This window comes from Acipenser ruthenus, chromosome 17, assembly GCF_902713425.1.
Source record: "Acipenser ruthenus chromosome 17, fAciRut3.2 maternal haplotype, whole genome shotgun sequence".
Taxonomy (NCBI): Eukaryota; Metazoa; Chordata; class Actinopteri; order Acipenseriformes; family Acipenseridae; genus Acipenser; species Acipenser ruthenus.
In genome coordinates this window covers 11,032,409-11,059,829 of record NC_081205.1, presented here as the reverse complement: position 1 = coordinate 11,059,829, position 27,421 = coordinate 11,032,409, and the positions used below count along the sequence as shown (strand labels likewise).

The following is a 27,421-nucleotide window of genomic DNA, read 5'->3' as shown; positions in this document are numbered from 1 at the left end:
CTTAGTGTGTACAAACTTGCAGCTTATTGAAGTCAAAATTGCAACTACAGTATGTGCTATTTAACAATTCTACTCTTATCGACAGGCCTCTAAAGCAATTCTACATGGATTGAGCTAATGAAAACAACGTACTTTAATAGAGGGATGAAAATGAGTGATTGGTCAGAATGTGCTCCCATACCAAGAGTGCACAAATCTTACCCTTGATCCAAAAATGTTAGTAAAACACATGTTAGTATCTTTCAAAGCCATCCTCCAAAAGGCCACTTTTCCATTCCTCTGAAGACCTGTACAAACATAGAGGAAACCTGTGGCTTGTGGGATTCCAAAAATAAAATTAAAACACAAACCCTTAAACAACTGTAGTCAATAAACTGCCATTTCTTTCGGAGTGGAGGCTCGCAGGTGTTTGTTATGGAGTTAACACAAACAGTAACCTTAGAGGATAGTGCAGGATTCCTCTGCGCTGTGTTTACTCAGCTGAAACCTGGAACTCATATACATAGCTGAGGAATTTACTGGGATGCATCGTCAGGACATGATACTAGAGATCTTCTGTTGCCTCTGGACATGTTATCTAATTAGCACTGCTAGGAGATGACAACAACAACAGCAAAAAATGATTGTCGTAGATTTGTTTAAAGTGAATAGGATCTGTATGCATGTTTCACAAAACCTCTGTTTACCTCCGTTTCAAGCAAGTCTCCTCTTTATGCTCATGGAATGCTTAGACTTTTGGCTGCTGTTTAAACATTAAAATGATATGTTACTACCCATCAGCACAGCATCTCCAGCTCAGTACATACACACATACATACATCTGACATGAGTGTAGCACCGCACTCTATACAGTTTCACAATGGAAAGTCAAGAACTGTTTTAAATCCTAAACCTAGGACTGTATTTTTGAAGGACATGACTTGCAAACTGTAAATATTCCCTTTAATGTCAGTGGTGGGTACAGCACGTGTCGTGGTGGGTACAACACATTGACGACTTATGCAATTGTGCAATTAAAATCAATTTCTCTAATAATACCCCTTTTCAAAAAGAAAGTTGAATATCAGTCACAGCACGTGCCCGACTGGCCTCATACAGTATTCATTTGTGCAGGAGGAATACAGGTTCTAAGCAAAGTCGAAGGCTACAGTCTTAGCCCTTTGAATGTGTGATTTTCACACCCATCCTAAACAATAATGTATTCTTTTTCAAGCACTCTTCATACCAGTGATCAAGTTGACAGTAGCTGGGCCAACCAGTCCCAATCTCGGGGGATCTCGGGGTGAGACAATGTATGTTACAGCCAGCTTGTTTGTTCACAGGATGCATCTTTTACAGTCGGTCTTCCTCTAGTTTTTAATCAGTTATTGTGAGACCACAGTATACAAACATGGTGTCAGTTTCCTGAATACAGATACTGGGCTCATTAATAAGCCATTCCACAGCCCGTAAACATGGAAAGCATGCTAGAACCAGTTGCTCTCTCTCATTCCAGGTCTGGTTGAAGATCCTTCCAACCCCTTCTCCAAAGATCATTCAAACCCCATCTCTTCAGGTCCTGAGATGTGTATGGCCTTTGACACTCTTTCAACACTGCAAACATGTTCCCAGGAAGCAGCTTTTCCATTAGACTGCCCAGAACTTTACGAGATCATATGACTTTCAGTACTAAATAGAAATAAAATGTCATTCGTGCTTCTAGAACATGAAAACAATTCCAATAAATCAATGACGTTCCTAAAAAAAGGTTATGTTTCTTCCCTACTATTTTCCTAATGCACTTTAATTTAAAGCCTACAGTATAATTCTATTTAGCTACAAACTACAAAAGACCTCCTAATCTCCTCTAGCTAAACCTCCTGCAACATCTTATATCAAAATCTAAAACACTGGTATTTTAAACAGAAGCATGTTGCAGAGTCATTTAGGAAGACGAAAACAAAAATGTTTTTTAACAATGCAACCAGTTTCGATTGGCATCAAGGTACAAGTGAACCCAAACATTGCATTACAAAGAGTAACAAGATAAAAACCAAAGAAACAACTCCCGAGACTGTTGAACATGCTTTTATCTGCACACCTGCGATGTTTGATGAGGTCGGACAGGCTTTTCTTTATTTCAAAAGAAATATTTTGATCAAATCTTTTCTGTTTTTGTTTTTTTTGGATCAGTACTGGCAGCAAAACAAAAAGAAACTCTGAACGAATTAGGGTTGAATGAACCTGTTTGAACGTAGGCCTCTGGAACTATCTTGACAAGAACATGCATATTTCTTTTAAACTTCAGCACATGTAAATTTGTCTTTATTATTTATGACGTGACTGCCTTATAGCTTCAGTCAGCCTGCTGTTGCCTCCATGTTGTTTCTTAAAGCAATTCTGTTTTGAGTTGTCCATTCCCTTACTCTGCATTTATTTTTTTTAAACACATTTTATGGCCAGAAATCAGTGTTTAGGCCAACAAAAGAAAATGTAAACTGCTCTACCTGTAATCTTAACCCTGTCCCATATATTATTCTTTTATCCTCGTAGGTTTGATACAATCAAAAATTATAAGCTTTAAATCCTGGTTAAAGTACCTTATCAGGCTTTTATTTAAAAAAAAAGTTTCTAAGGAATTGTTCCTATGAGTTTAACTTTAGGATTAGAGGCATATATTTCACAATATTAGGATTGCTGTGATGTTGGAAAATATTCTCAAAAGCAGCACACTTGCAATGATTGTTAGGGTAAAAATAATTGCAGGGAATACTTAAGTAAAAATCAAAGCCAGGCTGAAACCGTGAGTGCTGTAAACAATCGTTTCTGGCTCTCAAAAAGTCAGCAAACTTTAGTTAAAATAATTCTATTTCTAAGAAATGTTCTTCTTCAATATAACAGGAACACTGGCATGATCTCCAATTTGCCTTTGGAACATACAGTAGACAAGCTTGTTTTTTATAGATAACAAATTGAAACAGAAACTGTGGTCTCCAGAGCACTTCTATGAAAATAGAAATAAATTAATAAACAGATACATAAAAACGACCTTGTAATTAAGTGAGTAAGCAGAGCAAAAAAAACACATCTGTATTAATAAAAACGTTAGGTTACTTACCGTAACCCTGGTTCCCTGAAAGAGAAGACGACCACCAACATTAAGTATGGGATATTCCCTGCCCTAGAGGTAGGTAATACTGAGCTCTCTATATCAGAGCTGCCGAAGGCCCCTTCCTGTGATGATGCACTCAGTCCCGCCTACCGAGGGTATAAAACCGTCACTCACTGGAAGATCTCCCTCTTTTTCCGCCGAACCCGTGAGGGCGACCGAAGCGACCTCATGGTTGGTGGTCGTCTTCTCTTTCAGGGAACCAGGGTTACGGCAAGTAACCTAACGTTCCCTTTCAAGTCGAAGACGACCACCAACATTAAGTATGGGATAATGTATACCAGAGCCGTCGCGAGGGAGAAGGAACGGCAGCATATGAGCGACGCACAAGTGCTGTCTAACCTAGAGGTTAGCGGTGTGAACTTACACCCTCAAGGACCCTTGTGCCCACAGATGGCATAGCAGGATCTACCACATTAACACGGTAGAATCTGGTGAAAGTATGCGGCGTAGCCCAGCTAGCCACAGCACAAATCTCAGACATCGAAGCACCCCTAAAAAGGGCCCACGATGTAGCCAACCCATAACAAACAAAAAGCTGATTCGATTTACGCAAAGCTTTCGTCTTAAGTACATAAAACCTCAATGCCCGCACTGGGCAGAGGAAATTTAGTTTCTCATCCTCCTGTGAAGTAAACGGAGGCGGGCGAAAAGACTCCAGTTCCACAGATTGGTTAACATGAAAAGCTGTGATCACCTTGGGGAGGAAAGCGGGGTTGGTGCGCAGCGAAACTCTGCTTCCATCCTCCCACACACGCATGCAGGAGCTGTGCACAGACAGCGCCTGCAGCTCACTGATCCGCTTAGCAGAGGTGATAGCCAAAAGGAAGGCTGTCTTCATAGACAGGTACTTCAGCTCTATGGAGTCTAAAGGCTCAAACGGGGCCTTTGTAAGAGCCTCCATGTGACAGGAATGGACGAGTGGTGACGTCACGGCAGAAGAAGGGACAACAAAACAAAAGGTACGGTGCAGTGGCGTGTGCGCCGTTTTATTTAAAGAATCCAAAAATAAATAAAATATTCAAACAGAAAACACTTTGCTCAAAGAGCGAAAATAAAAAGGTTAAACAAAAACAAATCACGAACACAAAATCCACAATAAATAATAAATAAACCATACAGGTCAGGCTGGGCAGTCGCTGTCACTGTTCCTGTATGCTATAATTTAGTTTCGTTTTCACCCGATCGCTCTCGCTCTCGCTCTCGCTCTCGCTCTCGCTCTCTCCGCTCCTACAACACCCACCACGAGTTGGAGAGCTGCAGGTTTTTTATAACAGGTGACCATCTCCCGATTAGCAACAAATTAAATCACCTAATTAATTCAGGAGATGGCCACCTTCTGCACAAGTTTTAATTATATACCATGTGGATGGGGTTTCCCATCCACATTACTAAACAGTATAAAATAAACAAACGGCTACGCCGTCAAAATACAAACAATGAAACATACGGCGCTCGCCGACATAAAAATAAACAAACAAAACAATCTGCACAGGGGCGGAGGGGGAGACCCCGATCTAAAACTAAACAAACAATGTACAGGGCTGCTCGCCCTGTTACACTCCAGTACAATGTTAAGGCTCCACTCAGGAAGAACAGTCCTCCTAGGAGGATGTAATCTCCGTGCGCCTTTAAGAAAGTGCGTAACCAAAAAATGCGCACCCGGAGACCTAGAATCTACAGGTATCTGTGGTGCAAGCGCGCCAGTATTGCAGCTGTTGTGCCGAAAAGGGGGTCAGAGGCTGCCAGCCTTCAGGGGCCCTGCTGGGGCTGCTGGGGCTGGGGCTGAGTAGTTTGGGGTGAGCGCGTAACGCGCTGGCCCTGAGGATGACCCCTGAGACGCTGGTACGTGGATCAACCACGGCCTGCGTTTCCTTTACCTGCTAGTTGGGCTCTGTTACCCTGAAGGCGATGCCTTAGGTCACCCCGTGGGGCTGTGGGGACTGGAACCGTTCTGGTGACAGTTAGTCTTGGGAGCCCGCCAAGACTCGAACTCGAAACAGCTCGACCTATTCCACGCCGGAGCGTGGGGGGGGAGCAGCGCAGCCACCTGACGGGAAGCCTCTTCGTCTTGAAAAGATTTCTGCAGAATCTCTTCCACAGCTGGCCCAAACGTATGCCCCGGGGATATGGGCGCATCCAGCAGCGCAGCTTTATCTGCATCCGGGACCCTGGCCTGTGACAGCCACAGCTGTCTACGCGCCACAACTAAGCCCGCCAGGTTTCGGCCCAGGGCTTGCCCCTGCAGGCCGGAGATCTGCAGCAGTGTATCCGACAGGAGACGCAGCTCCGAAGCCACCGGCTCCGGGAGCGGGGCCTCGCGCAACACTCCATCCAGATACGCAGTCAGCACACTCGCTGTGTTAGCCAAGCGGGTTGCCTGCGCCCTTGCTGCGTACGCTTGCTTTAAATGCGTCTCTGTCACTCTGCACTGAGGGTTAGGACACATTGGGTCTCTAGCGAGCCCCCCCACCGGCGGGGCCCTCACCAGGGCTGCGATAGTGGAGTCCACTGGTGGAAACACCGCCAGGCCAAGCTTATCCGCGCCCTCCAAGGAGGAGAGCGGTGTAGCCTGCTTGGAGATACTAGGGGCTGAAGCTGGTCTATCCCAGGAGGAGCGCACTCCCTCCACAAAGTCTGGGAAGGCTGGGAAACACTGCGGGTGGGGAGCCAGCACCTGCGTCCGGAACACGGAGCGGCGTGGCTGTGCCACCGGTGTCCAGGGAACCTGCAGGAACACTGCAGCACATTCCATAAGAGCCGAGACCGAGCTAGGCAACGGGGTGGAATTGGCTTCCGACACACACTCAGAGCCGGGTTCCTCCTCTGTAAGGGTGTTCCCCACCTGCATATCAGAGGAGAACGAAGCTGCATCACCGGAGGCGGCTATGGACAGAGCATCCTCCTGTGCCAGTTGGGCACAGGAGGACGCGAGCCTTCCCACCCTCCTTGCGCTCCCTCCAGGGAGGGGGGATATGGTGCTTGGGGCTGCAGCGGAGCCTGGGCAGGGGCCGATGCTGTGGCCTGTTTGGACAATAGCTCCAGGACCTGGGCCATCTGGGCCTTCAGGTCCATAATGTCCCTTGCCTGCTTGGAGCGTTTACCCGCTTTGCGGCTGGAGACGGGGAGCGGTTACGCTGCGCATCGGGATGTCAGGCAGGGAGTCCAGGGGCGTGTCGTCGGGGGAACCAAAGGCCGACGACGACCCCGCCGCGTAGGACGCGGAGCTCTCCTTTCTGGCTCTCTCCAGATGAGCCTCTTTCACCCTAGGCTGAAAAGCCTCGCAGACGCTGCAAGCCACATTCCTCTTGAGGGCCATGGTGGCATGCGGGACACCCAAGCACCGCACACAGAGGGTATGGTTATCCTCTTGTGGGATACTGGCGTTACAAGCCGTTCAGACATTGGTCTGTTCTTATTTAGCATAGTTCCCCTTTTTTTTATACCCTCAGTAGGCGAGACCAAGTGCGTCATCACAGGAAGGGGCCTTCGGCAGCTCTGATATAGAGAGCTCAGTATTACCTACCTCTAGGGCAGGGAATATCCCATACTTAATGTTGGTGGTCGTCTTCGACTTGAAAGGGAAACAAAAACTATAAAATTCTAATGACAAACGTGTGAGAAAAAATTGTAGTTGAAACATTTGTCACATCGACCCGACTGGGTTTAGCATCGCTCTGGTGTGGGGCGTGTTCTCCTGGTATACCCTAGTGTGGAACCAGAGCACTTCTTGTTATGTTTTTATTTTTATTTATTTTTTTATTTTTTTAAATCGATCTTCTTGCAGTGATTTAGAGGACAGACCTCAAGTGTAAAAAGTTGTCAGGATGTCAACAATGAAAAGAGTAATTACAGGTACATTATTTAAACAGTTGTAGAAACACGTGGGGATGTATAACAATATATTTTCAGAACCCTGCTACTTACTTTTGTTGCCTGTAGAAATACAAAGAGAAAAAAAATATTCAATAAGGTATACATTGACATGATTTAAATGATGGCAGCTTTTAGATCTGCCCTCAACTAAAAACCGCTTTACTTACACCGGATTCTGCCGAGTCAATGCCCCGGTTTGCTGAAAGAAACATTTTCACCATTCATTTCTGGTTTTGAATAACCATGCACAAATAATGCCTGAGTGGAAATATAGTTGCTCACGTGAACAGAAAAAATTGCCTAGATGTAGTTGCCCTGTGCATTAATGATTCAGACAATTGCTTGCATCATCAACGATGAAGGTTCAGGTGACGAAGACGTGGAGTTGGGCGGTTTCGGATCAGATGACACAGACTCCGCAGTCTGATAGATTTAATTTTTTCTAGACACTTCTAAAGCTTGCAACATGTATTTTTTTGTATTGAACATTTTAATGCTATAGTGCTACTTTGGAAGCTGCGTTAATGTATTATTTCCTGTTGGGTTTTCACACGGGACACTCCAGTTTCCTACTTACAGAGATTACGTAAAGTCATTGATTTCAGTGGACCGAAAATTTCACCTGTTTATATATTTTTTAAATGTAGCAACTTTTATTCTAGCGTTTTTCACCTACAAATTTGTTTTTTCATGATGTGCTTTTGTACTGCACACTGTAGCTCTAAAGTGTAATGTTTGCTTTGTGAAAATATTTGAAATGACAAAACAGTGGACATACTGCAGCAATTTTGAACTTTACGCCCCCTGGGTAGAAATCCGGTAAATGTAAATAAACAGATTTTTTTTAAAAATTCATGAAATTAAATTAAATTAAATTAAATTAAATTAAATTAAAAGAGGATGTATTTAAATTGCTGCACAAGTACTTTTAAAAACAAGTGTTTTTCAAAATACCTCAAAAGATGCTACTGCTGAACTTTTGCCCCGGCAAATGGCTGTCTCCACAGCAACTGTTAAGCCAGAGGAATGTGGCCTCCTCCCTGAGGAGGGCAGTGGTGGAGCAGGGCCAGGATTTCTGTGCCAGGCCTGAGACAGGGGGCCACGGCACAGAGCCAGCTAATAAATAATGTACAACAAGGGCTCTGCTCAGTAGTAACACAATGCAGACCTCTACAGGTGAACAGTATCTTGATCTGTATAGAGGACGTGGCACTGGGACACAATGGGGCCGTTGTCACCAGTCATTTGTAAAAGGAAACTGTGTGCATACAGTACAGTATGCACAGCAGCTTCTGAAGGGGTAAAACCAGAACCCATTGTGACTACAGCGTGTTCACGTCCAGTCAGTGTTTAAAGTGGTTTGAAAAAGGTGCCGGTTATTTAGCTTTTTTAAAAGGACTTGTTATTGTTTTAACGTTATACAACGAAAACATTAAAAACGTTTACCGTCAATTACTTTTAGATTACGCTAAAAGGTCTTGAATAGACAGTATATTTAATTTATTTGCATCACAACAGAACCTTTCGAAAACAGCCGTTTATATTTCTCTTTGTATTCCAGATATTGTTGTTTAAACAACATAATGAATCTTTGCAGGGATTTTTTTTCTCTTGTCCAGATATTGAAGATCCTGGCTGCTGAGAAGTTTGCTGATTTAGTTTGGGCTTGGTGACTGTCATACTCGCACTATGTATAGACATTTAAGTCAAAGTGTTTTTGTTCGAACCTAAAGAGATCCAAGTAGGGTGTATTGCAGAAATATAACCGTCAGGTTTTTTTTTTCTCACCGGTATGCATACCGCCCCACTTTAACCACTGCTTCCAGTGTGGCAGGTATTAGGAATCCCCTGTACTAAGCCTCACACTCCCACGCTAGGATTTGATATTGGCAAAATTCTCTAACCTGTTGACTTCAAATGGTATAAGCACGCTAAGAATTGGTAGGCCGGTGACTGGTATGAGTTGGGAACTGGAACCACACGTTCTACTGGAACACACATGTTCTACTGGAACCACACGTTCTACTGGAACCCACATGTTCTACTGGAACCCACATGTTCTACTGGAACCACACGTTCTACTGGAACCCACATGTTCTACTGGAACCCACTTTCTACTGGAACCACACGTTCTACTGGAACCCACATGTTCTACTGGAACCCACATGTTCTACTGGAACCACATGTTCTACTGGAACCAAACGTTCTACTGGAACTACATGTTCTACTGGAACTACATGTTCTACTGGAACCCACATGTTCTAAAGGAACCACACATTTTACTGGTTACAGGATGCACAGCTGGTATATAAACACCCAGTATAGGTTCTAGACAATCATAAATAAATAGCTGCAAACCACAATACAACTGGAGAGTTTGCCTCACGTATTTGAAAAAATAAAAACCAGAAAAACACATTTTTCATCTGAGAAAGTAGAAATACTTGTTGATGCAGTTTTTCATTTTTATGAAACCTTCCCACTAGGTAAAGGATTAACATGATCCTGTGACCATATATAATTAGAGGATGGGATAATGTGTTGTATCACTGCAATAGTATAAAATTATTCTTTTGTTGTTTGTGACAACTATGTCGTTTTTGTAAAGCATGTATATTTATTCATGCACAGTCAGTCACTTCAGCCACTATTTTGGACACGGTATACTGGCTTATACTCGAGTTGTCTCAGATGGATCTTTGATATGGAGAATATTTGATGCCAAAATGAAAAATATATAAATAAATGTTGAAACAAATAAATATATAGACATTTATGTATTTCTACATTTCTGTATGTATGTATTTTTCACAGGAATGGAAGCTGCACATTGTGGCGTTCTCCAAATCCTCTGATAACTCCTCACTTAAATCCAATATAGCTTGTGTATTTAGTCAAAAGCGACTAATCTGATCATCTGTTAGGTCCAAAAAACAAATACGGGGTTTGTATAATCTAGCAAAAAGACACCTCATTACTCTCCTTCTCTCTGTCTGCACTGCAGCCACTTTGAAAAAAAATCTGCCATTCTCGCTTTCAAAAGGGTAATAAATCTTTTAAACAACAGCAACTAGTCACAGCAGGTAGAAGCTACAGGGGTATGTCAGCTAATTTAACTAGCCATGAATAACTTAAAATAGACAGACAACTAAATCCCACAAAGCACCTAAACGTACATGTTCGAAAATCACACACACAAGCCACCCATCTAAACGACTAAAAAGATTTATGCACTCTTAAACCGCTTAGTCATGTATGAAAATAGAACCCTACATGTCAAACTTATAATACTGCTACAAACTAATGAAAGCAAAGTAATCCTAGATCACGTTTGTATTTAGTCCAGAGACACAATTACCACCTGCTTAGTGCTTGATAAGCAAGTAAATCGCTCTCATATGTCTAGCCCAGAATCCTGTAAAACCTACTTGTATCCCTGTGTATAAGACTGAGAAATGAAACTACAGTAGATGAATGTTTTACATGTAGCTTTTTAACCCTCCCAACCACCCAGTGTATTGGGCTACAGTCCTATGAATATGCATCATATCTGTGTGTATGTGACCCCATTCCCACCGTCTAGTTTCTGTTTCTCATATGTTAATCCCACTGCCATCTGTAGCGTTCCTAATTCACTGACGTGGGCAGCTTGTGGAGCCAGATGTCAGGGGCTTGGAGGGCAACTAATAAATATGTACAACATTGCATACACATACAAGGCCATAGCAGCAAATGAAAGCAGTCATGACATTCAACAAAGGAATAACCTGCAATGCCATTGAGATGTTGGTAGAACTGTACACATGGAGTTTTCAATGAACACTGTGCAAAGGAGGAGCCTCTGACTGGCTGACAGAGAATGGCGGAGTCTGTGTTGCTATGTTACCATTTGCATGTGTTGCATTGTGCATGGCCTTTAACAAGATCAGGTGTAAACAAAATGTAATCTCCAACAGCCCCATGACAAAGCTTTATCTGTTAACTGAAAAATGGTTAAACTTTAAAATCATCTTCTTCAGGTCAAACATAGACTCCATTTAAAACTAGCTCTTAAAAAACAAAAACCATACATTTCACCCTATAAATCCTTTAATGTTTTAAAATATTACTGCAATGCACTGCACAGTAACAAAGTAAAAGCATAGCCAAGTGTACAGTGTAGTAAAACTATGTTAAAGCACAGACAAGCATAATAAACCAGATCTAAATTCACATTGTTCCCTGGTTAATACAAGAAGCATTGAAACCAACATATTTGCCATATTTTTAGAGAGTGTTACAGGTACAGTAATAGTGCCACATTTCTCAGTGCACACCGAAACCAATGTGAGGTCGAGTGAGGACCCATTACTTATACACATGAAGGGAATGTGATCATCTACTGAACTATTCAACACAAAATGGCTTCTTGTGCCATAAAACTAGTAATAAACATTGAGCTGAGCACTGAGCCCCCTCGTTTAACATCCTGCTTCTGAATTACAGTAAAGTACTGTTCCATGAGACAAGCATATCAAACTACTAGCAATCCAAATGCTTTTCGATGATCAATGATTGATGATTTTCAATCAAGCCCACATATGTAAATATGCTTTGTGTTGTGTAATTCCAGATTGGCGTTTCTGATAAGATTATTGCTTAACATTTGTGAGATTCATTTTTCATATACCTGTGCAGGAGAAGGAATTGGGAATTCAAAGACCAGTCTCTGAAGAGACAAGCGGCGCCAGCCAAACCATTAAAGAATTTCAACGCTTCAACTGTAAAATAAAAAACAACGAGGTGACTAGAAATCCTCTGATCTGCAGTGGCAGGTAGAGAAAGGCAGGAGGCGTGGAGCGTGCCAAGCACACAAGTGACAGGCATCTACGTGCGGTTCAGGCTGTCTGCCTTCCAGGAATACACTGTTTACATTCCTCCTCACAGTGTGCATGCCTACACAGACCAGAGAATACAAACTCCAGCTGCTATTATATACAGAACGACTACAGCCTTACATTAACCGACAACTACATCCCAATCAGTTTGTATATAGTCTGAAAGGAGGTTAAAATGCAGCAGGCACCTACAAATGCGTTTGAATTCCTTAGATGCTGTGCACCAGTGTGGTAGAGCGACAGCTCTGCCCATGTATATTTATTAGTGTTTGGTGGTGGTTGGCAGGGATGGGGTTAATTCATCCCTGCCAAAAAAATGTGAGAATGTGGCTGGAGCCTTAATTAGATAATCACTAATTATTGATTAAATAGGCTACAGCCACATCCCATAAAAGACAGACAGGTACAGCAATGGAGTGTCAATCTCTTGTTAGCATTTAGCAACATTATCACTGGCCCACTTTTTGTTGGGCTGAAGATGATCTTTGTGAATTGTGGGTTTACTTTCATGAGGAGAATGCAGATTTTTTTAAATACAGCACTTTGTAGTACACTGTGGTGTTTCTGATAGAGGGTACGTGGTGTGTATGTTACAGTCTATAAAAGATGCTACCCAAGGTACCTGTTATGCCCAGGATGTGTGTTACACAAGGGTGTGTGTTATATATTCAAAAGATTACTGTATATCGTGCACAAAAGTTTGTTTGAGGGGAGAGGTATTATATATATAAAAAAAAAAATAATGGTGTTCACCCAAATACACTTTATTCATGGTACAGAAATGACACAAGAGCACTGAGAAGGTAAACTGGTGTTTTAATAACTCTTTAAAACAAAAGCTTTGAAGAATATGAGGACTGTCATGTAAAAAGTCCTTTATAACTGAGTTTTTATTGCTTGAGGGCGTTTTTCCAAAACAGATGCACAGAACTATTGGAAAGGATTTAATCTCCCACCTCCTCAATGCACTGTCCATCTGGTGCTTTAGCTTAGACTAGAATAGCACACTGCAGGAGGCCCTGTCTCAGCACCACACTGAGCCAGCAGGCTGGGTGCGGACTGTTCCATTGCTTACATGCTCATTCTAATCCCACTGGAACTCGATGGCTACAGGTCAAGATGCCAAAATCTCCATGTCATGAAATGCAGCCCAGCTGGAATCCAGCGTGGTTCACAATCTCCAGATTCAGAGGTACGGTTATTCTAGTGCATCCGTGCTATCGTGTAGTCTTAGGCAAATGCACCAGGCAGCCGTTGAGAAAAACTATTCTATAGTTCAACCCTGCACATTTAAACTGATCTGTTATGTACAGTATCCAAAAATAGTGCGCTTTATCATTTAAAACAAACATCATGAAAAAGACGCTTTAGGCTAAGGGTGCACCGATAAGCGGTAGCCTATCGGCCTGGCACCAATATAAGGAAAAAAAAACAGAAATCGGCTATTGGCAGTTTTTGTTATTTTAGCTGGTAATGTACACCAATATTCATGCTTGAATTTCTTCCAGCACAGAATTTAATGTTTGGTCGGGCGCACTTACTAATGACGCAAGAACACTGACACTCATTTTCCCGGTGCTGTGTAAAGTGCGAACCAAATGCAGTAAATACGTCTCAAAAGAGCGGTGTTTAGGGGCTCCCAAATGGCGCATCCAGTAAAAGCACTCGCTAGAGTGCAGTATGCGCTCTATAGCTGGACGTCGCCGGTTCGAGTCCAGGCTATTCCACAGCCGACTGTGGACGGGAGCTCCCAGGGGGCGGCGCTCAATTGGCCGAGGGTCGCCCGGGGGGGGAGGGAGGGTTAGGTCGGCCAGGGTGTCCTCAGCGCACCGCACAGCAGCGACCCCTGTAGTCTGGCCGGGTGCCTGCGGGCTTGCCTGTAAGCTGCCCAGAGCTGCGTTGTCCTCCGACGCTGTAGCTCTGAGGCGGCTGCACGGTGAGTTTGCAGTGTGTAAAGAAGCGGGTGGCTGACGTCACACGCTTCGGAGGACAGCGTGTGTTAATCTTCGCCCCTCCCGAGTCAGCGCAGGGGTGGTAGCGGTGAGCTGAGCCTGAAAAATGATTGGGCATTTCAAATTGGGGAAAAAATAATAAAAACTAATTGGCAACGACTAAATTATTTTTTTAAAAAAAAGGAGTGGTGTTTGTATTTTTTATTTTATTTTTTTAATATCTGAAGACAACAATAGGATAGCGAGTTGTGTGCAGCAGAAAAACTTGATGCTACATTAAATCCAACGATGAACTGCTAGTTGAGTATTATTCTGAGTATAATTTTTTAAAAAGGTTGAATCCTGAATAACATTGATAGTTTAAGTTTAGAGTACATGCAGCCTATACAGTTACCAGACTAACATTCACCCTAAGTAATGCTTTGTAATTGGTTTCAGGCTGGCAAAACTGTAATAAATATAGACGTACTTATTATTCATAAGAAAATAAGGGGCTCCCGAGTGGCGCATCCAGTAACGGTGCTCCACGTGGAGTGCAGGATGCGCTCTATAGTATGGTCGTCGCGAGTTCGAGTCCAGGCTATTCCTTTGCCAACCGAGGACGGGAGCATCCAGGGGGCGGCGCTCAATTGGCAGAGCACCGCCCGGGGGGAGGGAGGGTTAGGTCGGCCAGGGTGTCCTCGGCTCACCGCGCACTGTCATTTTGTTTTTATTGTTTTTCTTATCCAGAAAGTCTCATGGTGATAAAAATATACAGTATTTTACATTCGAGATTGTGAAAAAATTATTATATACTGTGCGTTTACAGGTACTCACAGAACCAAACACTTTGTGTAGATTGTGGACAGAAATGTTTTTGTTAAGATCACTTCTTTTTTTCCATTTTTTAATAAACGCCTTGTTGCAATATTACATTTTTGTGGGAAATAAAATCCAGGGACTTGAACCAACTATTTGGACACAGTGATTTTGCCCTTGAAGCCAGATTGACTTCCCAAATTGTAATCAGATTACAGTAACATATTACTCCCCAACATGTTACTGTAATCAATGTAGGCGTTCAAATGTCTAGATCTGTAAAGAAACATGCAGAACAGTACTCATACAATGTGGGGATATCCTAGTGTTCCCCCATACTTCAACCCTGTATAGAAAATTAAGGTTGTTACTCTACCTATCATTTGAACTGGATTTTTGTAAATTCATGTGATGTGTTTGCAAGTTGCAACTCAGCCTTGTTCTGGTTCTCAACAAAACAAGAAGGTTATTAAGGTATTAATATATGAAAAGGTAGGAGTCAAGTAGAATAATGTTAGTTTTTTACACCACCTTCGTGAGTTTTGTGGTGGTGTTCTTATATGTTATTAAAACTGACTCCAACAAAAGTCCTTCGAGAAGCAAAGGGAAGTTTCTTGAATCATGTGTGGTCCTAATACCACTTGCACAGGGAATGAGGCAATTTCACCAAAGGGAAAACCAAGTCTGAAAAACAAAATGATCTTCAGAAGAAAGATAGGGGACCTGAAAGACAGTCTAAATGTCTCCATTAGACATAGGCACTAATGAGAGTAAAGATTTTTTTTTTGCTTATGCAAAACCTTGTTTATTACCACTTAATACACACAGCTGGTCCAGAAAGCACAACTGCACACTCTGTAATAGCAACGCTATCAAAAGTCTGGATTGTCATTGTCCTATGCTAGAATGAAATACAGGCTCATGACGCACAAACCATCGAGACACTGTACAAGGATAAGGGCAGTGTTAATAGATCTATATAAAGCAGCTCTGAACAATGTCAGGGTGGAGGGAGGCTGTTCCAGGTGGCAGGAACTCAACAGGCAAATTAGTTAAGCCCAAGGTAAGAGGCAGAGCACACCCAGAGAGAGCCAAGCGCACTCAGTGCTAACACAACACTGAGCTGTCAGGGGAACCTTCAGATTGATAAGGGAAAGACATGTTTCATATTGTCATGCCTCTTTAGCAGAAATCGTTTTGAAGGGATTTTACATTTTGGAGGAAGTACAAGCTAGGAGGGCTGGGTTATTCAAGGTAAAGACAAACCACGTTGGTGCTATGGGGTTTAAATACCTGCATGCGCCAGTTATAAAATGCTAAGCCAGTCACTAAACATTTCAACTAAATTCTACAACACCTCAAGGACCCAATGTTCCAAAGTTGCCACTTGTTTACTAATTGTGCACTCATTATAACAAATGTCTCAATTGTGTCATTTTCACAGTCTGTGCACTATGCTCCTAAACTGTGAAATTACCAAATAACCTTTGTTCTATATGAATTGGAACACTTTGTTCTACAGTACCCTTTGCCTCTTGCGTTAAAGTATAGAAATCACAGCAGCTAACAGTTTAATTTGGGCAGCAGATTTGTGACTCCACAGCGATTATCAATAACACTGTTTATAAACACGACTACTCACAACAGGCCAGTGTGTCACAATCCAACTCCAAATATTTCTCAGATTGAGACAGGGAAGGTCGATCTGGCTTTCACAGCTCAGAGAATTATCCCCACACTACCGCCAAGTCTCTTGTTATGTTTGTGCTTGAGGGCCACCTTTGTATATTTGTATTTGCTGCTACTGCAATGTAACGTCACCTTCAACATTAAGGACATCCCTTCAGAATTGTCTCACTTGTTCTACAACATACCTCGAGCCAAATTCAATGACAGCAGAATCATATCTCTGAGTTCATAGTACGTGCATGTAAATATTCAAGATTCAGATATTCGCAACGACTTGTCAAAGTATGTCCTAAGCAAGTTTCATCACAATCAACATGGAAAATCCTTATATCCCAGGATCCTGTTGTCAAGAATGTCTTTACCAGGTTTCATCCTAATTGGAAAAGGGATGTCAAAGTTGTGTTATGTACGTCCATGTGTCTGCAGTATAGCTGTACAATTGCAAGGTAAGCTTCCTCAATCTACACTAAATGTACAATCAGCTAGCGGCTGACACCTGGTTTTGTACATTATTCTACACCAGGACTTCTTGAGTAAATTAGAAACAGTCAGCATTAAAGGAAAGTTTGATTTGTCAGCAGCGGCCTAATTAGTACCTCATGATAAGCAAAGGAAGGCAATTAAAAGAGAATCCACAGAACAGATTTCTCATAAGCCTCACGCTACTTCACAGTACCCTCTGCACCTCGTACTGCAACAAAACAAGCAAAAACTGAAAATTAAGAGGTTATTAAAAAATACTAAACATATTTTTTTCAACTGTTTGATCAATCACAAGTTTTAGGTTGTATCACAGGATCACTGCACAGTGAGTCTGTCCTCATCAGGCCTCTCATGCCTTTCAGTTGGGTTCGAAGCCAGCATCTTGGCTGGAAGTTTGCAGTCTCCCAGTAGCACCCTGATTTAGGTCAGCACCACAATCCTGGCAGTGTCGGTTTGAGAGGGGCCCTGGACTGAATGGATTTAGAACAGGAACATTTAAAATCTCCATTATCATATCATAGCAATAAAACCCACTGGAAATTACTGAATGACAACAAAAAGAAATTGCCAAAGACTACAACTAACCTTTTGGAGTATATACACAAACTGGTAAGCCAATAAGAGTAGACAGAAAGACAAAGTACAGAACAAGGAGGTAAACCATCGCTCATATTTTACATGACACCATAATTCAGCACTGCAGCTTTAAATGATTGAGTAGCAAATTGTAAAGAAATGTTTACTCACTGTTGCGATTGGTTTTGATCTTTGCCAGAAGCTTTTGTGCAGTCTGCATATCCCCATGCTTCACCGCTTGGAAGAGCTCCTGTTCTTTTCCCATGCTTACAATCCACACTGTCCTTGTGATTAGCAGTACCACAATAATCCGTCAGAGTGCCATGGGGCCTGCCAGAATTATCAAATCATGCACTAACTAACTTCAACCAATATTTGGCAAATTAACATCCAAGAAATGTGTAGTATATGAGATTAAACTGAAATTAAAATTGTTCAATTAAAAACAATGCTTTGAACTCCTGTTCTCCAAAAGCACAGTGTACATTAATAATGGCGGCCAGTTTTAAGGATAATTCTCGGTCTTCTAGTGAGCTGCTAAAATCAAGAGATATCCCAGGTTTATCTCCGGAGAGAATCCGTGTGCTTCAGCAGCTAATTCCGGGAGATCCTGAACTGAAGACCCAAACAGCAAGGAGTCTGCAGAAATAAGAAAGCAACAAACCCATGAAACTTTTTGGAAAACCAAAGCATGCAGCGAAACTGCTGGACTTGCAGGTGTCAGACTCTTGACGTGTTTAAATAGGATGTGAAGTGCTGCCTTTCAAAAAGGGGGGGGGGGGGCAATCTAATTAAACTCATTCCAGGTCTTCATTAATCAAAGTGTCTTACTGATCTGAACACTATACAAAAGAGGTACCACACCATTTATTTGAGGTCTTGACCAGAGAGTTTAAAGCTGTTCTTTGAACTTAACAGTGCACTTGGGTTCTGTAATTGTATTATTTAGGTTCTAATTTTGTAAAATGACTATTGAGTGTTTTAATAGTTATGGATGGAACTATATTAATTCATTTGATAAATATGCTATTTCAGACCCATGCGTACCAAGTTAGTCTTTAATATGGGGAAAGGGGGAGGGATCCCTGGGCACCACAATCCTTGAAAGCACAAGTAGTTTAAAGTATGCAACTTAAATGTGGTCCTTTTCCCAAAACATTCAACAGAAGACATATACAATTTTCTCAAGAGCTTAATCCCTACAAGAAATCAGTTCCACTTACTGGCCAATGCTACAGTTTTCCAACCTACACAGACAGACACACTGTAATTATCTCCAGTTGGATCGCAGTTTGTAAGAGGAGATGGCAGCGGTGATGTCATGGAACGTCTTCATTTTCCATGATTTCTCAACATCAAAAAGCAAGAAAATAAACAAACACAGGTTGTTCCTCAGCTCCATCCAAACAGACAGCATAGCACAGCCCTGGACAGTACAGTGGTCTCCGCGTATAGCAACACCTCCTGAGAAAACACTTCAGCTTAAGGAACAACCTTGTGGTGAAATGGAATTCTCATTGTAAATGCTTCGCTTAAAGGAACAGGAACTTCGCTTAAAAGAACACCTTTTTGGCACCGATAGCGATTCAAAACTGATAAGCTACTGTTTTGTAACCTGATAACTCATCATCAGCAAACTCAGATGGTTTATTCAATCTTTTCAAAACTGACTTGTCATCGCGAGAGTAATCTAGAGCTGCTGCTGCATTTCTTAACATGTGTAGGGGTGCTTTGTGAATAACCATTGCGTTCAAATTCATTCTCATATTCACTGTTACTGTTGGAGCCACTGCTGCATATTTACCGCATGCAGGGGTGTTTTATTAATTTAGTTTGCCAGTTAGTTTGTTAATTATTATAGTTTATTAACATACGCTTGCCTATTGCTTTTCTCTTACTTATTTTGTTAATTTTGTATGTTGATGCACATGCGTCATGACATAAGTAATAAATACATTTGTATTTGTTGATTCATATCGTGACTGGCCTTAGCATTTTGTGTCCGGTGGTCAACTCTGTCTTAGAGAACACTTCGGCTAAGAGAACATTTTGCTTGCTTCCCAAGGGGTGTTCTCTTAGCCTACTGTATTATAAACAATGTGAAATTTAAAAAAAGATAACATTTAGAAATGGTCTTACCTTAAGGCCATGTTGGAAATATTATTTCAAGATGGTTCTTTTAGTGGTGTTAATATGGAGTTAAGCCAAATTCTATCAGTTTAGAATTGTACCTGTGTTGTTTTACCATTGTCAAAGGGTCGAGTATTAGATATTAGATACACTGCAGCTTTAAGACAAACGGGTGAACAGAATCACTTCTATTTATCAGCCTCCAGCCTCTAAAGCAGGGGTGGCAATTCCGGTCCTGGGGGGCCGGTGTCCCTCCTGGCTTTTGTTCCAACTGTACCCTCAATTAATTAATTGGACCAGTTAAGCTTCTACTAAGCACTTAATTGGTGTAAAAGTAATTTAGCGGACAGCTGGAACAAAAACCATGAAGGACACCGGCCCTCCAGGACCGGAATTGCCCACCCCTGCTCTAAAGGAATACAGACCTTTTGAGAATCTAGAGATGTTGACAGTTTGTTTGCCTCTCTTCTAAGCTATGACAAGCTGACAAGTGTTTCAGCTATTGCCTCCTTAAGAGTAAAAGAGCAGAGTATTAGACAGAATCTTACACCAGACTCCACTGATCAAACCCTGTTAGTCTGGACTGACCTAAAGAGCAGAACCATGCCACCAGAATGAACTGCATGCTGACAGCAGCAGTGGAAAACCATCTGCATAAATGAGGCGATACTGGAATCATTTGCAGTGGTCTGTATTTTTACCGTTGGGCTTATAACTGATTTTGAGAAAATCTAAAAATTATTACGATGAAAGACCAGAAAATGCATTTTTGTATGGTAAAGGATTTCTATCAGTACTCCAAACATATCACTTATCTGAAAATGGTCTAGCGGCCCAAATGCTACTGTAGCCTACCAACTGGCATTAGAATGGTTTTGTGTTATTTAAAGACGTCAGAATTGAGTCATGTTTGGCTTCTATACCTTAAAAAAAAACAAAAAAACAGCATGAACTTTGCTCCTACAAACACTTTCTGCAGTAGGGAGCAAAATATATTGTAACCCCCCTATTTGTGTTCTGCCCATGTAATATGCATGCTTACTGTCACATCAGAAGTGTTGTTGAATATCTTAAACACACACCAACCAAGTAACTCCGTTCTAAACTGATGATACGCGTCCTGTACACTTAAGGCATTTCAAAAATTTCAAAACCAAAGCTAAAAAATAAACAACACATGCATGAGATCTAGCCTACGTTACCCACGGAAAAAGAGTGGTGAAATGCGCTTGCTGCTTATTAAACCATGAACCTACAGGTGGTCGGTCATTCGCCATTCTTTTCTAGTACTTGTGCATGTCTTCCTATGACACATATTTAAGTTAAAATAAAAAAAAAGTTATATGTCAACTAACTGTACGTTATGTAAATGTTAATGTTAGTGTTTGGTTTTTTTGTAATGGGGCACTTTATAAAACAGAAGATTAATAAATAAAAGTGACGTTTGTTTTGTCCTGTGTTACATACAGTAATGACATTGAAAATGTGACATTGACCAAATATATAATGTTGACTACCCTAGCTTTTTTAAGTTATTACATACGTAACTCTAATAAACAAAACAAACAAACGAAAAACCGCGTAATAAATAACATTAAAAAAACGACTTTCAACTCACAGAATCTGACACAGAAAGATTAAACTAGGAACCGTACTGTTTCAAAAGTTCTGACAAGAACGGAACAAAAGCGTAAACATAATCGAAGCTATACATACCTGCAACTTGCAACTTCAATTAAACTCGTCTTAAACTGTAATCTAGGGCAAATAAACACTGTATAAAAATTAAAGGTGGCGGTACTGCCTGGTCCCTGCCTTATCCAGCAAAGAAATCCATGTAAAACATCCACAGACAGGAGGTATGGTAAAGTTAAACTCCGATCCTCACAGGTATTTTCGCATAAAATTACACATCGCCGGTATCTTGGTTAAGGGTCCGAATATTAATTATCCCGTTGTTTTAAATGTTCAGTAAATGAGTTTAAATCTTCGGTGTCCGATAATGACACTTGTAATTTCCTAGTTCGTTGTTGGACCCTCCAAACTCCAGTTACCAGCTTTGCATTGTCACTCCGCCAAGTCTCTCTCGCTGCCTGCAAGGAAAGCCACTCCCACTAGGCGTTCTGTCCCGGGCGACTCCACCCTTTTAAAGAAGGACACTCGGTGTACCATTCATGTTGGCCACCTGCCTGCTTTTTCACAATGGTGTGTGAAGTTTTTGTGATTTTATTAGTATTATTTATTTCTTAGCAGACGCCCTTATCCAGACGACTTAAAATTGTTACAAGATATCACATTATTTTTACATACAATTACCCAGTTAGGTTTTGTTGGGTAAAGTACCTTGCTCAAGAGTACAGCAGCAGTGTCCCCCCCACCTGGGATTGAACTCATGACCCTCTGGTCAAGAGTCCAGAGCCCTGCCCACTACTCCACACTGCTGCCCTTTCTGCTGTTTTCTTTATTAATGTTAAATGGCAGCGATATTAATGGCATTGGTCATTTCTTTAAAGGGAAAAAGTATACAAGCCAACAGCCTATTTAGGTGCTTTGTTACACTAAGAAAATTTTAGCACCACAATTTAGGAAATATTAATATTATTATTTATTTCTTAGCAGACGCCCTTATCCAGGTCGACTTACAATTGTTACAAGATATCAAATTATTTTTACATACAATTAGCCATTTATACAGTTGAGTCTTAACTGGAGCAATTTATGTAAAGTACCTTGCTCAAGAGTACAGCAGCGTCTCCAACCTGGAATTGAACCCACAACCCTCCGGTCAAGAGTCCGGAGCCCTAACCACTACTCCACACGGCAAACAGTATTGAATATATTGCATTTATTTTTAAGTGTAATATTTGATAATGTACTTTCCTCAATTGCGCACACTCATTTTGGTGCTTGTGTATTTAGTGCTTGAAAGATGCGATCAAAGGAAACTACAGGAAAAATGGGAGCGCTGGAGCACAAACAGATCCAATTGCAGGGCACGTTATACAATAACTAGAAACACACAATCCAATTGCGTGATCCTTCTAGTCATTCATAGCACAATACAAAGACAAAAATATAAACAAGTTTCATTATTTGTATTTTGTATCTTGCTCTTAATTGTACTGTAATTCTTGATATGTATTTTATTTTGTATACAACTGTAAGTCGCCCAGGGTAAGGGCGTCTGCTAATAAATAAATCAAGAAATAATAATAATTAAATGTGCCTGGAAAGAGAAAGTGACAATGAAATGAAAAATACACTTCAGCACTTTTTAATAGGTCTTTTTTAATAGACCTATTCTTTGGCAAACGGATTCATGTTTTTATTAGGAAATGGATCAGTTAACTTCCCATGAACTATAATGAAGCAGAACACGCTAATTGGGTCATTCTGTGCAAAGAGAAGGCTTTTTGATGTGGTTTTCTCCAACATTTCCAAGTGCTTGACTGGAATACCAGCTGATGGCAAATTACATGTCTATTATTTTTCAAGAAGCAGCAGAGGGTCCGATTCTCAAAGCTGTTTAATTCAAATTATTGTAGCACATTTACATTCTGAATGAAAAAAAAACCCCAACACAAATCTAAAACGAATAACAGCTTTAGACTTCTTGTAAGCCCCATATATTAACAAGTCTGAGTTGTTTAAGATCCAGTGATGATTCAAACATGTACACGTTTATTTGTACATGTGACAAAACAACATTTTGAAAATATCATTTATGTCCAAAAAATTCAGCCTCAGGTACATTAGAAACTGTATTATATGCATAAAAAACATAGACACACCTAAACCACGCATTTGGATTAATACAGACATAAGTAATGTTAATAAATCTACACATTTAAGCAATATAGCACGACAGGGTGTCTGTCATTGTGTGATATCGGATAGTGTTTTCAGCCACCTGTGTCATATTGAGATCATACAATGGCTATGCTAATGTTAAAACCCAGAGTAAGTCATATCCTGTGATGCAGCACATGGGACAAGCCTTTACATGTAGTATGACTGCCTGATTAAATGCAGAGCGTTTATCGGCAATCTATCAAATTACCTGTATTTGGCCGAAAGCCCGAAATTATTAGTCATTTGGTCATTAGTCAAATTCCTGTTTTCCCAGAATGACTGTAACATATATACAGCAGTGTGCAAATGCATTACAGCTCAAGATGTGCCCTTTATATACCTACCTGCATGAAAACCTCTGGGTGTGAGAATTTCAATTTTCACTTAGTAATCGGTGATATAGAAACAATAGGCACTCATGTGTGAAAATGTTAGACCACTTATTGCTTTAATTAGGCATCTTAAACAACAAAGTCTCATGCATTTGTGGCTATGTGTTCCTTTTCTCTTACTATTTTAAATTAATTGCATGTGTGGCCTATTAAAGTCATCAATTAAATTAGATAATCACTAGTTTGATTTCATTTGCACAACAAATCAGAACTACAGAAGCAATGAGGTGTTCTGATAACTGTGCACACTGCTGTAGGCTTTGGGGATTGATTAGTCATCTTACTGTTTTGTTTTGTTGTATAATATAGAAACAGCATTAAATAGCTTTTTTTGTTGCCTTCAATTTTATTTTGTAAATACTATTTAAAAAAAAGTAAAACTGTGATTAACATACACACAGATTACAGCAAATAAACATATTTATTGAGGTCTTTACAGACAGATGTTGTTGACCACTGAAACAGATGCTGCCTAACTAAGAAGAAAAGAAAAACAGCAGTTTAATTTAAAGACTGGAAAGTGTGCTTGAATTGTTTGTTTCTGTTGTTACAGTCCTCTCTGTATTGATGTGTGTCTATCATCCCTGAACACTAACACACAAGTTGTTTACTTGACTTAGCTTCTTGTAATTTTTAAGTTGGAGGGGGAATAAAGCACACAATACAGAACTTTCATCTATGTAGCTGATCTACTGATTTCACAGGATTCGTTCTTCCTTTTGTTTTGTATTCCTATCCAACTTCCATAGGCTGATGAATGGAAACTGACACAGCCTGGTAACCTGCAGCTCATGTGGTGAAATCAATTGCTTTATTGATCAGGCACTACTAGATGAAAATTAAAATTTATTCAAATAAAAATACTTTTGTATGAAGCACACATTCATGCTGGGCAGATCTGACTTGCAGTTATTCAATTATTTATTAACTTACTTGCAAATGATCCCTTTACATATCATGATCAGGGTGGTCAATGTACATTATTCAGTATTAGATTAAGTATACAGAGGCGGAACTATAGATTGGCAGACATACAGGTTATCTTGTTTGGAGACACAGCCCCCTAGTGGTGGTTATGCAGTTTGTTTCCTGGATGGAACTTGATGTGGAAACAAAGGGCAGATCACTCAAGTGACCCGCAATTGACATTAAAACCGCAGACTCGCAACAGTCATTGTACAAACTTTTATGTAAGATCACTGTTCTGGTGATGTGAAAAAAAAACTGAAGTTTGTCATTATCATCATATGATTGTACGTACACTCCATTCATTAATGAGTTCTTAATACAATTGCAAATTAAATGGATCAAAGTTGTTGTTTTCTTTTTCTTTTATTTTGTAATTTTAGTAATTTAGGTCTGATCAATCATTGGCCAAAATGTACTTGCCTGGGACTATTTCATTTTAAAGACATATATGTCTTTGCAATGTCTTAGTTTTTATGAGAAGGTTTTGACACAGGGACCCAGACACTCATGTTCCACTTACAGAAGGCTATCTACATAAATTACTCCTATTGTGTCTGTGTGTCCCTGGTCACAGTTTATTAAACATGCCCATCCCCACTCACTGTGCTGCTGACCTCTGGTTTGAACCACACCAGGTGAAGTGACCAGCTAACAGGAAGCAGCTACAGCTTTCCATCTATAGTGTTGTATTTGAAACATATTATGCATTCCAACCTGAAAACAAAAGACAATGGGAGACCAATGATAACAATGCTAACAAGAGGTAAGAACATGATTTTTAACATCTTGCTTAGCACTCCTTTAAGGGTTAGACAGTGCTGATTCCTAAGTGCAGTTGAACAAAAGGTGTGACTGCTATTGAGCTGAGGGTTGATAGCAGGTGCTCGGTTGGCAGGTGTTTCTATATCCATGTCCACTGCACATATTACTGCAGTTTCAGTGGAACAAATCGCAACCTGCAAAGATCGTTTTGAAAATGCCTTGGGTTACACTGCCCCCTCGTGGTACAACTTAGTAACTGAGATAAGGAAACTGAAGTCAGCACAGCACACATCATTCAACAACTGTGGCGTATGTGACGACATCATGTTCATAAACATTATTTGTATACTTCCAGCCTTTGCAATAGCTTATTGAAGATTTATATGGGAACTGTGACATATTCATCTCTCATTTAAGTTAGAGTATGTCAGTATAAGATGCATGTATTCAAATAGTTTTATTGATTGAATTTACATTAACAATAATAGATGAAAAACAAGCTCACCGAGAGAGAGAGAGAGAGAGAGAGAGAGAGAGAGAGAGAGAGAGAGAGAGAGAGAGAGAGAGAGAGAGAGAGAGAGAGAGAGAGAGAGAGGCTAAAATATGCACACACAAGAACACAGAAATTGGACTATGGAACAATGGTCAAAGGTGCTTTGCAGTGTTGATGGTTGGACAACGATGCTTGTGCCTTCTGCCACTTAGTGGAGGCTTAGAGTAAATTGTTGATGCTCATAATGCATCAGAGTAGAAAAATGCAATATGTCTAAGACTTTTGCACAGCAGTGTATATATATATATATATATATATATATATATATATATATATATATATATATATATATATATATATATACACACATAACTTTTTTGATAAGTTAAATGCAGATGGACATTAATTAGGAACTGAGCTATTTTCACCTGTTTTTTTACTGTTGTTAGATTTGTTGCTATAACACTAACTATAAATGTTACAGGTACATGGCATACATGAAATGAATGTGCACACACTAGGCACACTCTAGGCTTTCATACAAAAAGTGAAATAGTCTGAAGCTCACCCTGTTCAATGCAGATAACAAAAACCACATAAAAAGAGAGATGCTTTTTAGAAAAAAAACATGATTTATTGTTAGTAAAAAATATTTTAGCATGGAAAATAGGTCCTTGTGCCTTCGAGGTCTGAATCTCCTCTTTCCAATGACGTCTTGCAAGCAGGGCTGTCTCTCACAGTGCCTGAGTAAAACAGTTAAAGGCCAGGTCACCGGCGGGATATTTAACATTGGGCAGACCCTAAAAGGTTAAGTGCTTGCTGTGGAAATTAAAAACCAAAAGACATGAAGACTGAAAACCACCACCAAACTGAAAATGAACAACGAATCAGTGGGCTAGAAGATAAAATCTACCGAACTGGTAGGTTACAAAACACTGAACAGTGTCGCAGGCAACAGATATTCGTTTATTCGGTCTTCCAGACAGAACAGAGTGTGACCGTCCAGAAATTCTTTAATAAGTGGTGTCAGAATATCTGGTTCTGAAACTGGACTAAATGCAGCGTGTCCTTCGTATGTAGAGCATTCGGCTCATTGTTCAATGGGACAGTTTGGAACAGTTCAGGTTTTTTAACTCAAATCGCAATGCACTCTGGTAAGTGTAATCCTGCAGTGCATTCTGGTAAGTGTAGTTCTGCAATGTATTCTGGGAAATGTACGCCTACACTTTGTTCTGGGAAGTGTAGTCATGCATTGAATTCTGGTAAGTGTAGCCCTGCAGTGCATTCTGGTAAGTGTAGTCCTGCTTCCCTTAAAGAAAAGAGACAAGTACAAGATACCAGAATGCAATAAGATGGCGGTTAAAAGACCTGAGCTGTCTCGAAATCTTTCCTGGTGAACATGGAGCCATTGTGACTGATGAATA

General features: G+C 40.7%; 1 protein-coding gene across 2 annotated transcripts in view; it reads right to left on the bottom strand.

Annotated features, from left to right (window-relative positions):
• The window catches only part of LOC117423595 (caskin-2-like), a 104,215-nt gene extending 82,581 nt beyond the window's left edge, over positions 1 to 21,634 (bottom strand). For both annotated transcript variants that reach the window (XM_034039653.3, XM_034039655.3), the window contains exons 1-2: positions 21,246 to 21,634; positions 17,571 to 18,038 (exon numbers count right to left, since the gene is read on the bottom strand). In XM_034039653.3, coding sequence (XP_033895544.3) covers positions 17,571 to 17,664 — 94 coding nt within the window. In that variant the 5' untranslated portion in view covers positions 17,665 to 18,038; positions 21,246 to 21,634. The remainder of the gene's footprint in view (positions 1 to 17,570; positions 18,039 to 21,245) is intronic.
• Positions 21,635 to 27,421: the final 5,787 nt, after the last annotated feature.